Below are 14,425 nucleotides of genomic sequence, written 5' to 3' on the forward strand. Positions count from 1 at the left end.
ATCTAAGGGTTGAGATGTATTTAACCAAAAGAATGAACCTAGTCCATATTTCATGCTCTATACCAAATAGTATTTTCGTCCAAAATGAGGGCAGTGTATTCCGATCCATTTTTCAATGTCCAAACGTACTCTGATTGACATGAAATTTTGAGAGTAGATAGAGGACTCCGAGACAAACATTTTTTATTTTTGGTTCGACTTCATCCGAATTCGTTTGAGTCTATTTTTGGCCTATACAAAGTTTCCAATTCAACTTAGGCTTTAACTATTTGCATTCCCACTTGGCCACTTGCCTTATTAAATCATTATAATCATGATATTTACTATAATCATCATTACTAGAAGACTTTAAGCTTTCAACAAAGGTGGCTAGCCTTGGTATCTTTCTTTAATAGTTTTAATCTCATTTAGACAGTATGAAAATTAAGACACTGCTTTTTAGGCTAAAAACTGCAAAGCTTCAAATTAATTTCTAACTTCACTAAACACCAATATAAATAATTTATTTACTAAATTGTGTTTAATTATGCCCATAAACATATTAGTGAAGCTAAATTTTAGAATTGAAGGGATATACAAAAGATGTCAAAAATCAATGTAATATACCTGTAACACTAAATAGTTATTCAATATCATTAATCCACATATCATTGATCTAATCTATTCATTTATTCTTTTAATCTATGTAATATTGTTTATATGAGAGTTTTTAAAAATCTAGGTTGTTACATTTATAGTTTTTGTAGTGCTTGCAAGAATGGAAAGTCAAGGTAATTATGCAGTTGTGATTAGAGCTTCATACTTGAGATGTACAGAGATTCTAAGTTGGTGAAGTTTGTCTAGAGTTTATACAGTCGGATAGATTTGCATAAATCCCTTGTTCAGCATAATTGTGGGTATTTTGTATAAAGAAAAGTATTTTTAAGAGTATTGTTTTGTATTGATAATTTCAAATTTTCCGCTGTGTAAGATTATTTCAGCGTAACACTCGATTTATTTACAAGATAAAATAAGAGAAATATCGGGATATTACAACACTGGAGAACTCTAATTTCTTCAATTCTTCATACTTGAACTAATTTTTCAACTATTACATTGAAGCATCAAATGAGCCAATCTAAAACTAGCAAAAACCATGGGTTAAGGGTGCAAGATTAGGAGCATATTGGTAGCTTTCTGATTTTTAGTCAGATGGGCGTCATGATCGGCTCATGAAGGCACCTGAAGGATTGCTCACTATTTTCGCATCAGATGGCGAGTCATGATGGGCTCATGACGGCACCTTGAGATGTACTCATTGTTTTCTCATCAAAAGGTACTTCATAACGGACTCGTGACAGCACCTTGAGATATACTCATTATTCTCTCTTCAAATGCCTCGTCAGAATGGGTACGTGACGTGGCTGAAGTATGAGCTCCTTGGTTTCTCATCAGATGGATCGTTTGGACGGGACACGTGACATGACTAAAGAACGAGCTCTCTATTCTCTCGTTAGATGGCTCGTCAGGACTTACTCGTGACGTGACTGAGATGATTTTACTCTTCACTTCATGTCATGACGAGACTCCTTTTCTGTTACGACATGAACATTTCTAGATCTCATATCTATGTATTTTGTCCATCATGTTTTAATGTAAAATGAGTCACGTTAAGACGTGATGAGTAAAAATTCTTCCCTATAAAGTCTTTTTCCTATTACTATTCACTGTAGACTTTTTGGCTATTTTTCTCGATAGTCTCAAAGGTATTTCTCTGAGCAGTTAGTTCTCATGAGTTGGTTTCCAAGAAAGGACGTGGTGAAAGCTTCGGGTTGTCCTTCCTCTTGATATGTTGATCATCGTTCCTCTTGATATGTTGATCATCTTCCTCTTGATATGCGCTCTATGAAGATGGTCGGCTAAGAAACAAGCAAGTGAGCTTGATGTTCCTACAAAGTCTAGAGATTCACAAGGATTTGTGAGCATTTTTTATTGTTTGTAATCTGAATCTTCGTATAATGATTTCCCGGATTTGGCTGCCTTAGAGTGGTTTCTCCTTTTGATTGGTTCAAATGATTTTGCACTTTGTCAACAAGTTTTGGTGTTGTGATTGTGATGTTTTAAATTTCTGTTGTGAATGATTATTTTGTGTTTGCATTATCTTTTGTTTTAATTGGTGGTTGGGGGTAAGATATAAATATACTTTGGCTTCCTGAATTATCACATATGTTACCATTACGGCTCCAAACATTAAAAACTGATATTGAGGCCCTACATACTACCATCTTGTGTCAAATTAGACACTTTGTATTTTTCTTTCCAAAATATCCTTGAAGTTATTAAAAAATATATACAAATAACCATTTGAAAAAAATAAAATAAAAAAAATTAAGAGGGCTATTATGAAAAGGACCACCCTTTTTTAATGTTTTCAGTTTTTTTTTTAACAATTTTAATTTTTTTCAAGTGGTTATTTTTTAATAACTTTAAAAATATTTTTAGGGATAAAAATATAAAAGTGTCTAATTTGACACACAATGGTAATATAGAAAGTCCAATACCACTTTTTGAAGTTTGTAGGTGTATGTACTAAAAAAAATAAAACAAAATAAAAACAAAAGTGCAAAATGCTAAAATGTATTTTTCCCAAGAATAAATCATATCTTTTTGTTGACTACTCAGGAATCTTTACGGTAAGTTGATAGATAGGGCTAACTTGCAATTAATGGGAGAACCTGTACTTTGCGTTTACGTGCAACATGGCACATGCACAAACAATTTATAAATGGAAATTGTTAAGATCTTAAAGTTATTCACATGCCATAAATACTGTATATAAAAGGTTTGCTTAATATTTTTCACTCATATCAATTAGTCTCCATCAGTTTTTGCCTTTTTGGACTATCATGGGTTGCTGTGTTTTGCTCTTACAGCTAAAAGCCACGAATGATTCCAGATAGGGGGACCCAATTATGAGAATTTAGAGGCAATAGCTGGTGCGTCAAACAATCACCTGAAGATTCTTGGTTAATTTACAAAGGAATTACAATATTATACAAATAAAAAGGCCAAAATATAAGGGTTTAGAATAATTACATTATACGTTATTGCGACAGATTCATCATTATCTCAACTTAATTGAATAAAAATGTAAATCGACTTTCTGTGGCTGACATTTCACCCCGGACAACCAATCTAACGTTTGACACATGATCTGACACCACAAAAGCATACCATAATGTCAACAGTGTTTTTCTACCAAACATTTCCACCTGACTTCCATATTTTTTTTTTGGTTTTTATTGGGCAAACAATTGTACTTGAGTTCACAAGTAGAACGAAGTCTTCAAAGTATTAATATATTTGGTTTTTTTTTTTTTTTCCTTTTTTGTGTTCATGTAGTTTATGAACGATTAATCTCATACCACGAATGCTTACAAGAGATAAATGGAAAGGAAGTTTCGAGACTTTTCGAAGGTGCCGGTGGGATATTTTGGATACTTATATAAAATTAGTAAGCTTGTTTTTTCTTTTTTAATTTGCCAGTGAAAAATAAGAATGCAATAATAACAATATGATATCATGTGTTTGTACTTGGAATGGTTGCAATTTTCTCTTACCTACCCTCCTATTTCTTTCTCTTGTATGGCTCTAGCTAGCCAGGGGCAGACCGACGTTGTAAGGTGGGGGGGGGGGGGGCCCGATAACCCTTAAAAATTTTCAACTTCTAATCAAAGCAATTTTATGAAGCCCCCATCAAGTTTTTTTGTTCGGAGAACCAAGGTTTGGTCTTGCCCACCCCAAAGTTTTTGTCTGGTGGACTTTTAAAACAAAACAAAATGTCATCTATCAAATTCCAATTCAATTTCTGCATTTGTGACCTTAGAACAGTCTCACCTTCATGTCTCTGCACCAATCAAAAGTGTGGCCAAATAAAATTTTCTAGTTCCACCATTGGTTCTAGCCAAGTGTCATCCACCTATAGCACACAATCCTGGCCATATGTGCAATCTGTTTACGTCTTTTAATGAAATACTTTCTTTGTCGGGTGTCGTTCGCTAATGAGGTATAGTCCTAGTGGCTAAAGAGAAATCAATAGATCTAATAAGGATGGACCCATTTACTGGATGAAAAACCAAAGTTAGGTATCCTAAGATATATATAGTGATGATTAATTAGGAGCTGCTCAGATCTCTTCATACGCAGCTTTGCATGAGATCGAGCTTAAACGATACATCACCAACCATACGGGTATTCATTATTTTCTTGCCAAACCTCCAACATGATTTTGGTCCCACAAACACAAAACCTTCCAGGAGTGCTGCTTATTGTTGTGTCTCCATGACTTACACGTACGTATTATCACTGTCCTTTCTTGTCTAACATTATGTTTCTCACTTAAAAAAATAAAAATAAAAAAAACTTAACATATATTATGTTTCTTGTCACATTAATAATGTGACATTTCACATTATGAAAGGTCACTTTCTTTCTTGTCTAACATTATGATTTTATTTTTTTTAAGGCATATTGTGTAGCTAATACAGTAGATTTGTTTTTCTTTTCTTAATGGTACTTCCTAGCTCCCGTTAAAAATTATAAATCTTTTGTGATAAGTGTTAATTGTATTATCTAAATTAAGGAATTTAGATGTATTTTTTAACTCTAATTTAAGAAATATGTTTCTATTCGAAGCTATTCAAATCACATGTAAAGGAATCTGTGCTAGGGTTTTCGGTTCTATGAATTCTCCTAATTGTTGGGGATCGTTCAAGGTGGGTGGGGGCTTTGAATTCACTAGTGGATTGAAATGTTGATTGGAAATATGAATTAGCTGGAATCAAGGATTGAAACAATGAATGTGGATTCGTCATTGATGGTGCTGTGGACTTATAACGATTTGGGGGGTGCAGAACCACACTATGGCGTTGTCTCTCCTCGTTATAGTGGACTTAGTGGATCGTTGGGGGTCTTTGGCAACCTCAAATTCTTTCAGCCCCATCAATGTAAGTATGTAACTTTTCACCCACAAATGGTTTCAGCTTTCTAGTTGTACTCGGACCAAAACAAGGAAGCAATGTTATAGGCTTATAGCTTTTAAAAAGCCCAAGTACAATGTGTAGGTGATGCTAAGAATTCTCTTGCGTTCTCCTCATGTTCTCTTAGTCCTATATAGATATTATTTTTTTTAAATCAGGTGAGAGAAATCGGGGTAAGTTTTCTTTTTTAAAAAAAAATAATATACACCTAAGACTAAGAGAAGATGAGAAGAATATAAGGAGAACGTTTTATAAACATGAAATTTTGTATACAATATTATGACTTATGATTTATTATAAAATTAAGTGTGTATATATATTATTTCTAATCGGACAGTGTTATATTTGTGCACAAATTTCCTTATATATATATATATATATATATATATATATATATATATATATATATTATTTCCAGCATTAATTTGTAAGAACGACGTCAACAATCTTACATCATTTCTCAAATTCTTTTAAATGTTTTTTTTATAAGAACCATTAATAACTTCTTAAGCAAATATAACATTATTTTTTTTATTTTTTTTTATTTTGATGCGTGATCCAACAATATCAATAACATACAACATATGCAGCACTTTTAGGCGAAAGGAACAAATATTCTAATGACATGTTTGGCATGAACATATATTTTAACAAGTTAATTCAATAGATCTGTCGGCATCTGGACAGACATTTGGTGGTGTATACTGTTGAGGTGTGAGGGCAAAAGTAGAGTTTTTGGAATATTAGGGAGCGGAAATTGGTAATAAAGAAAAGTGAGAGCCCCCACCGAATAAAGTGGGTTGGTTTGGGTATGGTTTAGTAAGAGCACTAGATAGATTCATCATGATTGTCCCCCAACCATGTTTGGTGTTTCAACTTTTTTCCAATGAAGTCAATCAATGAGGGCATCAAAGATAAGAGATATTCTTGCATTTTTGGCCACTACAAACAAGACAATATCTTCTTCTCACAACTTATGGACCAAACAATTTAACAAGGTTACCTTTCATATTAAATTATATGGTTTTCTAATCATTATAAGTTTCTAATGATACGTTTTCCCTCTGATTTTTACGTATATTTTAAAAAAATTGCATGTAGACCACCGTTGGTCTCTGCCAGATCATTGCCGGACAATCGTTAGGTTTCTGCAGAGCTATCGTTGGAAGTTGGCACCAAAAGTAGCCGATCATTTTTCGTCGTTGCTTATTTTTCACACTAGCTGAGAGCTGAAAAATATTTTTTGTTTATATGTTATTTTAACCGATTAAACTGTGAAAATAAAATAAGATGAATATGTGCATATGTGTAATGATTTGATGTTTTCAAATTTTTTGTTTTTTTTTTTTTTATTCCAAGAACACACGCATATAGTTTCGGCCAAGGGAAGAATTTTTCCCTAGCTGAAAATCATGTTGTTCTAATTAATTTGTTAACTATGTCCAATTTTATTAATTAAAAATCATAAACTTGTTTTTCATAAAGTTTTATAAACACAAATATGATATTTTACCTTTCAAAATTAAAAATTAAAATATATATATATATTCCCAATTAATCGGCCCAACAACTACTGCACTTCTTAGAGTAAGAAAAGTGGATAGCCGAAAGGAAGATGGGTTAGGCCCAATGAGGGGTCCAATTATCCCATTCAAAAATAAAAAAATAAAAAATAAAGAACAAAAAAAATTAGCATAGCTAAAGAATCTTAAGGTTAAACCCTAGGCTTAACTAAGTAAAGCCAACGACTAGAAAAGGGGGAAAATGTCAGTAAATATTAAATTAATTTAAGTCCAACTTCTAACTAGTGTAATTTGTAGGAATTACGATTCTTTCCAATTCAAATGAACATGAGAATATCCAGTTAGGTATATTTGAGGAATATTTTTGTCACTCAAAAAGTAAAAAGACAAAAATACGCATCTAATATAACTAACTAAATATTATCTAGTTCAAATAAATTAGAAAGGATACAATTCCAATTTGTAGTTGAGTATGAGGCTAAGTAGCTGATACTTAACTAACGTTTATTGGTTCATGTGTCTATCAAACGGTGGGCCTTGCCCATTCAAAGATTGAGGTAAAAATTCTCTTTACTCAAAACCCTTAAAAAAATTTTAAGAAAGAAACCAAGCAACGCATGCCGTAGCGTGGCGGTCGGAGTGGCGGAGAGGATCGATGTGTGCTTTCATTGGTGAGAAAAAGAGAAATGGAAAGAGGAGTATGCAACTCATGCTTTCGTTGTAATTTACCTAATTTATTATTTATTAACTCCCTGTAATATCAAAATAAACTTAAAAATCGCAGCGGTATGTCAAAAAAATAATAATAATTAGTTCCTATCAGTCAAATTCCATCAAAACATTTTAATGAATTTTATTAAAGTGACACGTGCAACCAGCCTTTGGAACTGGTATCCAAAACATCAAATAGTTGGATGATGTTTTGATTACATTTGAATAATGTTGTTTATTTTCTAATTTTATTATTAAACAATGGGCATATACATTTATATTATTACATGGTATATATGTGTACTTGTATATTTTCTTATTATATACATGTATAGTCCCTAAGCTGCATTGCATTTGGCTACGGTGTGAGTAAGTGAATTATCACACAGAAGATCATAGTCAAAGGTTATTGTAACTTATAAAATTATTGTTCATAGTTATAAATGGAACTGAAAATTCCATCTAGATTATAACATGTCAACTTCAACGATTTGTCTTGATCATGAGAAGCAGGTAAGCTTCGGGTTGATATATTGGTATGAGAACAAGGTAGTACCATACACTTGACGGACACGTGAGTCATCATTCTTTTGTAACACTATCATAAAGAATGATGTATGTACATAATGACTTATGACAATTACTCTTAAATCCTCAGAAGTTTGTGAACGCAAATGTCAAGTATGTCACTTTGGTGTAACTTTGAGTGAGATCTCATTATACGTCAACATTTCTATATAAAATGGGTGATCGCATGTATCATTGTGAAAGTGTCTCATCAAGAAAAAATTCAAATCATTTGTCAAAACACAAAGTGATATAGATTTAATGAAAATGATTATTTTGAAATTTGGACCCGAGTGTTTAAGTAGTAAGAACCTATTTGAGGGTTTTTGTTTTTCCTGGTATATGGGGTCATGATTTTTTGTCTGGATCATGAATTCATACATGTAAATAAACTTGAACTATATCACATTCTGAAACGAAAGAGATTTTTCTTTCTTTCTTTCTTTCTTTCTTTCTTAAGGTGGATCTTTGATATATAAACCCAACAAAAATAACAGGCACAAGCCTAAATCATTACCTGCTCTTTCTTCAAAAAATGCAAGTACTACACAATGAAGATTTCATAGCAGCTTATACCCCATCACACTGTGCATTTATTTTTTCAATAAAAGAATGAATCATCTACACTGCTGCCTGTGGAAATTCCTCTCAGAAAGAGTTCTGGTGAGCAAAGTTTTCAGCCTTCTAGCCCCAGCTCCAGGCCTCAAAACACCAAAATTCTCACTCTGCAAAGCTGAGCATGTATTATACTTCTTCCCAGTACCCCCAGAACACCATCCCCCATAAGAGAACTGCTCATGTCGTCTTTTGAGAAGCTGGTGATCGATTTTGTCAAGAACCCTGTCGTTTTTCTTGAATTTCCGGGCGAACGGGCGGTTGCTCAAAACCATGCCCCTATAATCTTTGAGGACAAGGGATCTAGGGTGCTGCTTTGGAGGATTATCCCAAGTGATGTAATGGAGATCATGGTTTACTGTAGTGTTCTTGTACTCTTCAGAGTTGCAGATGGCTGTCTGGAAGTATCCCTCAGGAGATGAGACAAAGTTGGTGTAGTAGAGGAGAAGGGTTCTTGGCAAATTGTCCCACCCCACTATGCAGTACTCAGCAAAAGATCTTGACAGTATTGTCCATGCAGAACCTAACAGAATTTGTTCAGCAGAAATAAAGAAATTCCATATCAAGTGAAAGAAAAATACATGTAAAACTCAGAAAGTTCTGCAGAGAAATTATTATGTTTATGATTTAAATTTCATCACTCTGCCTAGATCATGACCATTGTGACAATTCAACTATAAAGGGAAAAGTATACTTAATTACCTGAAACTAACACCTACACATGCATATTTTGGACTTGAAATGCCCAAGTTGCCCTAAACTACCATTTCCTTGCCATGTGACAAATGCTCAAATTATCTTGAGTATTGAAAAAAAAAAAAAAAAAAAAAAACAAAGAAAAAGAAAGATCTACCCCGGAAGGCTTTTGGGAGTAACCAAATCACATTCAAGTCCTTGAGAGGATGGTTGACCACTTCCCAAAATCGGAGACAGCTAAATCATCCCTTAGCCAGAGTCAGCCTTGCAGGGTCTTAGGCCACACCCAAAAGCCTCAGGATTTTCTCTTTTTTTTTCTCTAAAATCAAGTCAATTTGGACATTTAAAGTCTAAAATTGACACATGTAAATCATGTACACCATTTCTATCTATTCTAATACCAACATGTCACAGATGGGCCAAATCGTAATGAAATAATAGTTTAAGAGAGTCAAGTATCACAAATAGTAGTTTCAGAATGTCTTTGTAAATGAGTTTTAAGGAAATTTGGGTATTTCATATCGAAAATATTCACATGTAGCTGAATTATGCCATTTTTCATCCATTTTAATGCCAAGCAATGGAGAGGTCTTTTGTAACAAAATGGCATTTTGTTTTTAAGGAAGTTAGATTGAATTGAGTGAGAACAAAGAGTTTCTAGCTTGATCAACAGCAAACCCTCAACCATAACCAACTCTAAGATATTGGCCAAAAAACTATATAGGACGAAATCAAACTTTATGAGTCAAAACATAATATGAGCACAAAACAGTAAGCCCTGTGTTTGGTTGTCTGCAAAGATGAATGAAACAAAAACTTGGAAACTTTTTTTTGTTTTTTTTTTGGTGAAAGAAACAAAAAAAAAGGGGAGAAAGTGCCATTTTTAGCATGGATTTGGCTTACATGCTGTTATTAAAATAACAGCATGTATGCTGTAGTTGAATCAACGGTCAAGATTGAATTTTTTTAAATCTCTTTTCATTTTCTTTCTCCTATTAAATGCTTCTAAAAGTAAGTCAACTTTAAAATTTAATATTGACCGTTGATTCAACCAGCATACATGCTAAAAGCATTATCCTCCCCATTTTCTGGATATCAAAAGACACATCCATAACGATTTAACTAAAATCATAAATCCCTTGAAAATAAATAACTATGGGGTGAGTAATTTGAAAAATAAAAATACATATTTAAAGTTTAAACAAAGGGGGGTTAATAAACAGAAATCACATGCAAATAAATTTACGAAACTACACAAATAAATTTTAAACTATCCGGCCACCTATCCAGATAGGTATGCCGCTGCCCCAGATAAAATTTTGGAGAAAGTCTACATATTTTTCCTTAAACTACCACTCAAATAACAATGTTCTCCCTCCCCCAAACTTTTAATTGGAACAATGTCTCTTCAAACTACCAAAAATTGTCATGTCCCCCTAATGACAAAAATACCCCTAATAAAAATTAAAAATGGTCATTTTTGTCATTTTCTATGGATTACCTATGTAGGAATCTAGTATGTTATGCTAACCTACACTATACGACAGTCTTTTTTGTCTTTTTGCTAGTTTTGAAAGAGAAATTAACAAATTTTTGATAATTTGTGGGACATTGTCCCAATTAAAAGTTTAAAAAAATATTATCAATTCGATAATAGTTTGAGAAAAGTATATAGACTTTTTCCTAAAAAATTTCACATTATCTACCTAAATTACAAATAATTTAAATAAATAATTACCGCGAATCATTACTTATTATTTTTGTTCAAGGCATCCATCATTTTGAATTCTGTAAAGCATTCCGTACAAGCACCAGGCAAGCATGTGCGTTGCAGCGTTTGGACAGAAAAGCAGGTGATAAAAGAGAATATGCGTCAGCATTTGCGTTTTGGTTTGTATATAATGCACCCTCACATTTGTCCATTTTATTCTTTACTCTTCTAATAAACGGAGTTGCAGATCAAATACGGAGGCCATTAAAAAGTTCCTTCGAGACCCAACCCACAACAATATCATAATCGGATCCTTTTCCTTCATGCCCCTCCACTCCATATTTTTGTTATTTCTCTCCCCTTAATGAATTTTCAAGCCTCCTAACTTGTCGTTTTTGTCGTTGAAGTTACAAATTTTGCTCAAAATTTATCGAACTGACTTGAAAAATGAAGTAGACTAAAACTGTAGCAGATTTAATTGATGCAAAAAAAATAATAATAATAAGAATATTCTGTATAAAAAAATAAAATAAAAAATTATTTTATAGTGATTTTTTTTATTTAAATATTAGTAAAAAGTTATTAATATCATGTAAAAAATAAAAATATTGAAATTAATTTTGAAATAAATAATGACTTTTTTTTTTAGTCCTTTGACAAACATAACATAGGTGTTACGAGTCGGATGCCGGTAGGTAAAGGAATGGGATGGCAAAACAAATTTTATAGTTGATATCAACGACTAACCTACCTGAATTAGAAAGAAGAAAGAAAAAAACTGCTTACCTACCTTTCAGCATCAACAAAATTAAGAGAATGAAAAGGACATTTAACAGCACTCAAATCAAATCAGAATATTTTGTTTTTTAAATAATTCAGAAGAGACAATAAGAGAATATTGACGACACTACATAAAATATTTATTTTTCACACTTATTTTATATCTCTAATATTATTTATTTTAATTATTATTTTTAAATGGCTAACATATAATTCACATAAAAAAAAATTAAAACACGTTTATATGTTAAAGTAATGATTAAGTGATTAAATTTATCTCTTCCTATTACTTAAACTTTTGAGATAATTGATGATTTAGAGTGTTTGGAATTGCGTTCGAAAAATAGAGTTTTTAAATCAAAAAGTGTTTTTGGGTAAAAACTTTATTTATAAGTTTTTGTCAAGAGTGTGTTTTGACCATTTTTAGGCTTTTTGAACCCTTGAAAGCGTTTTTAATTTTTTTGTCAAACGAGTATTTTTTTTTTCAAACAAACTTTTTGAGTGATAAAAACATTTTTAACCCTTTCAAACGAATCTCAAACATGCCCTTAACATGGTATCAAAGTTAAAGGTTATGAGATCGAACTTTAACTCTGTCAAATCACTCCATTTAAATTAAATATTTCAACTCTATATTTTATTATATAAAAAAGAAAAGGAAAAAAAAAAAAAAGTGTTGAAAAAAAGACCATCTTGAAAATTTGGAAACGGGAGAAATTAAATAAGTGGAAACAATTATCTATCTTCACGTGTCACCGTAGGTAGTTGAGTGCGGTGACGTGGGTGTGGTCTCTCAAGAAGAAAAAAGAAAAAAGAAAAAAGAAAATCGGAGAAGACTTTGGAGGGGCATGGATGCAAATAAATTCTTTTAAAATAAAGCTTGAAATGTAATAAGGAAAAGAAATGGGAAAAACCTGTATAGAGCTTGAAAGCCGTTGGGACGGACCTCTGTTTAATAACCCACCAAATGTCAGACTTATTGCGGCTATACAGTCCTGGGTCTATTATTATTGGCTTCCCTCTCTTATTCCTGAAACATCGCATTTGCCTAATCATTAACTTGCCCTTAATATAAATAATATGAATCTATATATATATATATGAAAAAATTTACAATAAGTAAAAAAAAAAAAAAAACTCTCACAATTTCCAACCCAAGTGACCGCTGTGCTGTATGAAATTTAGATCTCTGGGCACCTCCGAAAAGGCGTGAATTAGATCTGCAAAATTAGAAAAATACGAAATTCAGAAAATTTAATTATTTAATTAATATTTTAACAAATAATAATTAACAATTTGAATAGATAATGTGTACTTATTTGCATTAAACTAGTTATTAAATTTCACACCAAACCTCTCATGTTATCTATCTGCATAAATTATTAGTAATTTGAAAAAGCTATCTGTTTAGATATAGATAATGTGAGTGATCGATCCATGCAAGATTTACCTTATCAAATAAATTTTAATTTCTATATAAATTCTCTCACATTATCTGCCTAACCCATTCAAATAAATATTTGTTTGTAGATCCCAATCCCACGGTTTGAGAGTGAAACAATAATTCAGAACCGACCATGATCATCCTCTCTATTTCAAATGAAGTATTCGGTTAGATATATTTTACGAACAAAAATACTGCTCAAGGGAATCCTCTCCTCTTCAAATGATCTCGAGAGAGAGGATCTAATTCAGAACAATGGAGGAAAACGATGTAGATAAAACTATATGGGATGCAAAATTAAGAAGAAAATCAATCTAAAAAAAAAAAAGGGCACTCACCCTACCATCTTGGGTGATCAAGGGGTAATCAGAAGCACTAAGATTAATGAACCAATCCCAATTGCAGGTCCTCAACAGCATTGCCATTGCATGGAGAGTGGTGGACAGCATGGTGGGTCCTCTGTACGTCACCAAGTTAGGCTTCTCAACCAGCCACACATTACCCACTTGGCTGAAAACCGGTTCCCCCGCCACAAACCTCGCTAAATCCCGGTGCTCCGCCGCCGGCGCACCGTAATCCATGTGAATCAAATAGTAATTCGCGGGATGATACAATGCCTTCACCACCCGCTTTAGCCTTCCGGTGTCGCCTTTCGACGCCGAGATCAGGTAGGCGAACGTCGCCGGGTACGGCTTGTTGGATCTTTGCACATTCAAGTAGTTCATAATCGGCCGGAAGTTTGAGATGGGCAGCGTCAGTTTGGTCGGAATGTAGAGAAAAGAGAATAATATTGCGAGGAGCATGAAGAAAATGGTGAATCCTTTGATACCCATCAGAGAGAAAAAATGAAAAAATGAAAAAATGTGAGAAAATCCAGAGAGAGATTGATGGAAACGACGATGGGAGGATTGGAGTTTTTTTAGTGAGTTTGGGGAGATTTAAATGGCTGAAGAGTTGGGGGAATGATGAAAAAAGGGTAGGAGGGGAAGTATGTGGATTAGATCGTTGGGTTCCTTGCTTGGAAGCAAGGCCTCCATTTGTCAGTTTATTGTCGGTGGGAGTTATTTTTTTTTATTTTACAGTCGAATTTTGACTACTCAACGCAATTGTTCCCATGATCTTTTTCTAGAATATTTGTGCCTGAATTTACGGAACTACCCTTTGTTGTTGGGGTTCACCTAACAGTTGTATGTCAGATAGATGTTGCATCTTTTCAATCTATTGGGCCTTTTTTTTCGGGTCAAGATTTCTTTTTTTGTTTGGGTTTATTTTTAAAAAATGCTATGTTTCTTCCTATGGTTCTCTTGATTTTAGGTTGATATTGTTTTCTAAAAATGCATAAGAAAACTTGTTCTTACTT

At 33.0% G+C, this 14,425-nt stretch overlaps 1 protein-coding gene across 1 annotated transcript; it reads right to left on the reverse strand.

The window, feature by feature from the left end:
* Window positions 1-8,194: 8,194 nt before the first annotated feature.
* Window positions 8,195-14,094, reverse strand: LOC132161675 (beta-glucuronosyltransferase GlcAT14A). Its single transcript, XM_059571849.1, has 4 exons — window positions 13,409-14,094; window positions 12,766-12,841; window positions 12,536-12,651; window positions 8,195-8,957 (listed from the first exon to the last, which is right to left on the reverse strand). Exons 1-4 carry the CDS (start codon window positions 13,896-13,898, stop codon window positions 8,437-8,439), a joined length of 1,203 nt encoding a protein of 400 aa, XP_059427832.1. The 5' UTR covers window positions 13,899-14,094; the 3' UTR covers window positions 8,195-8,436.
* Window positions 14,095-14,425: the final 331 nt, after the last annotated feature.

This window comes from Corylus avellana, chromosome ca9, assembly GCF_901000735.1.
Source record: "Corylus avellana chromosome ca9, CavTom2PMs-1.0".
NCBI lineage: Eukaryota > Viridiplantae > Streptophyta > Magnoliopsida > Fagales > Betulaceae > Corylus > Corylus avellana.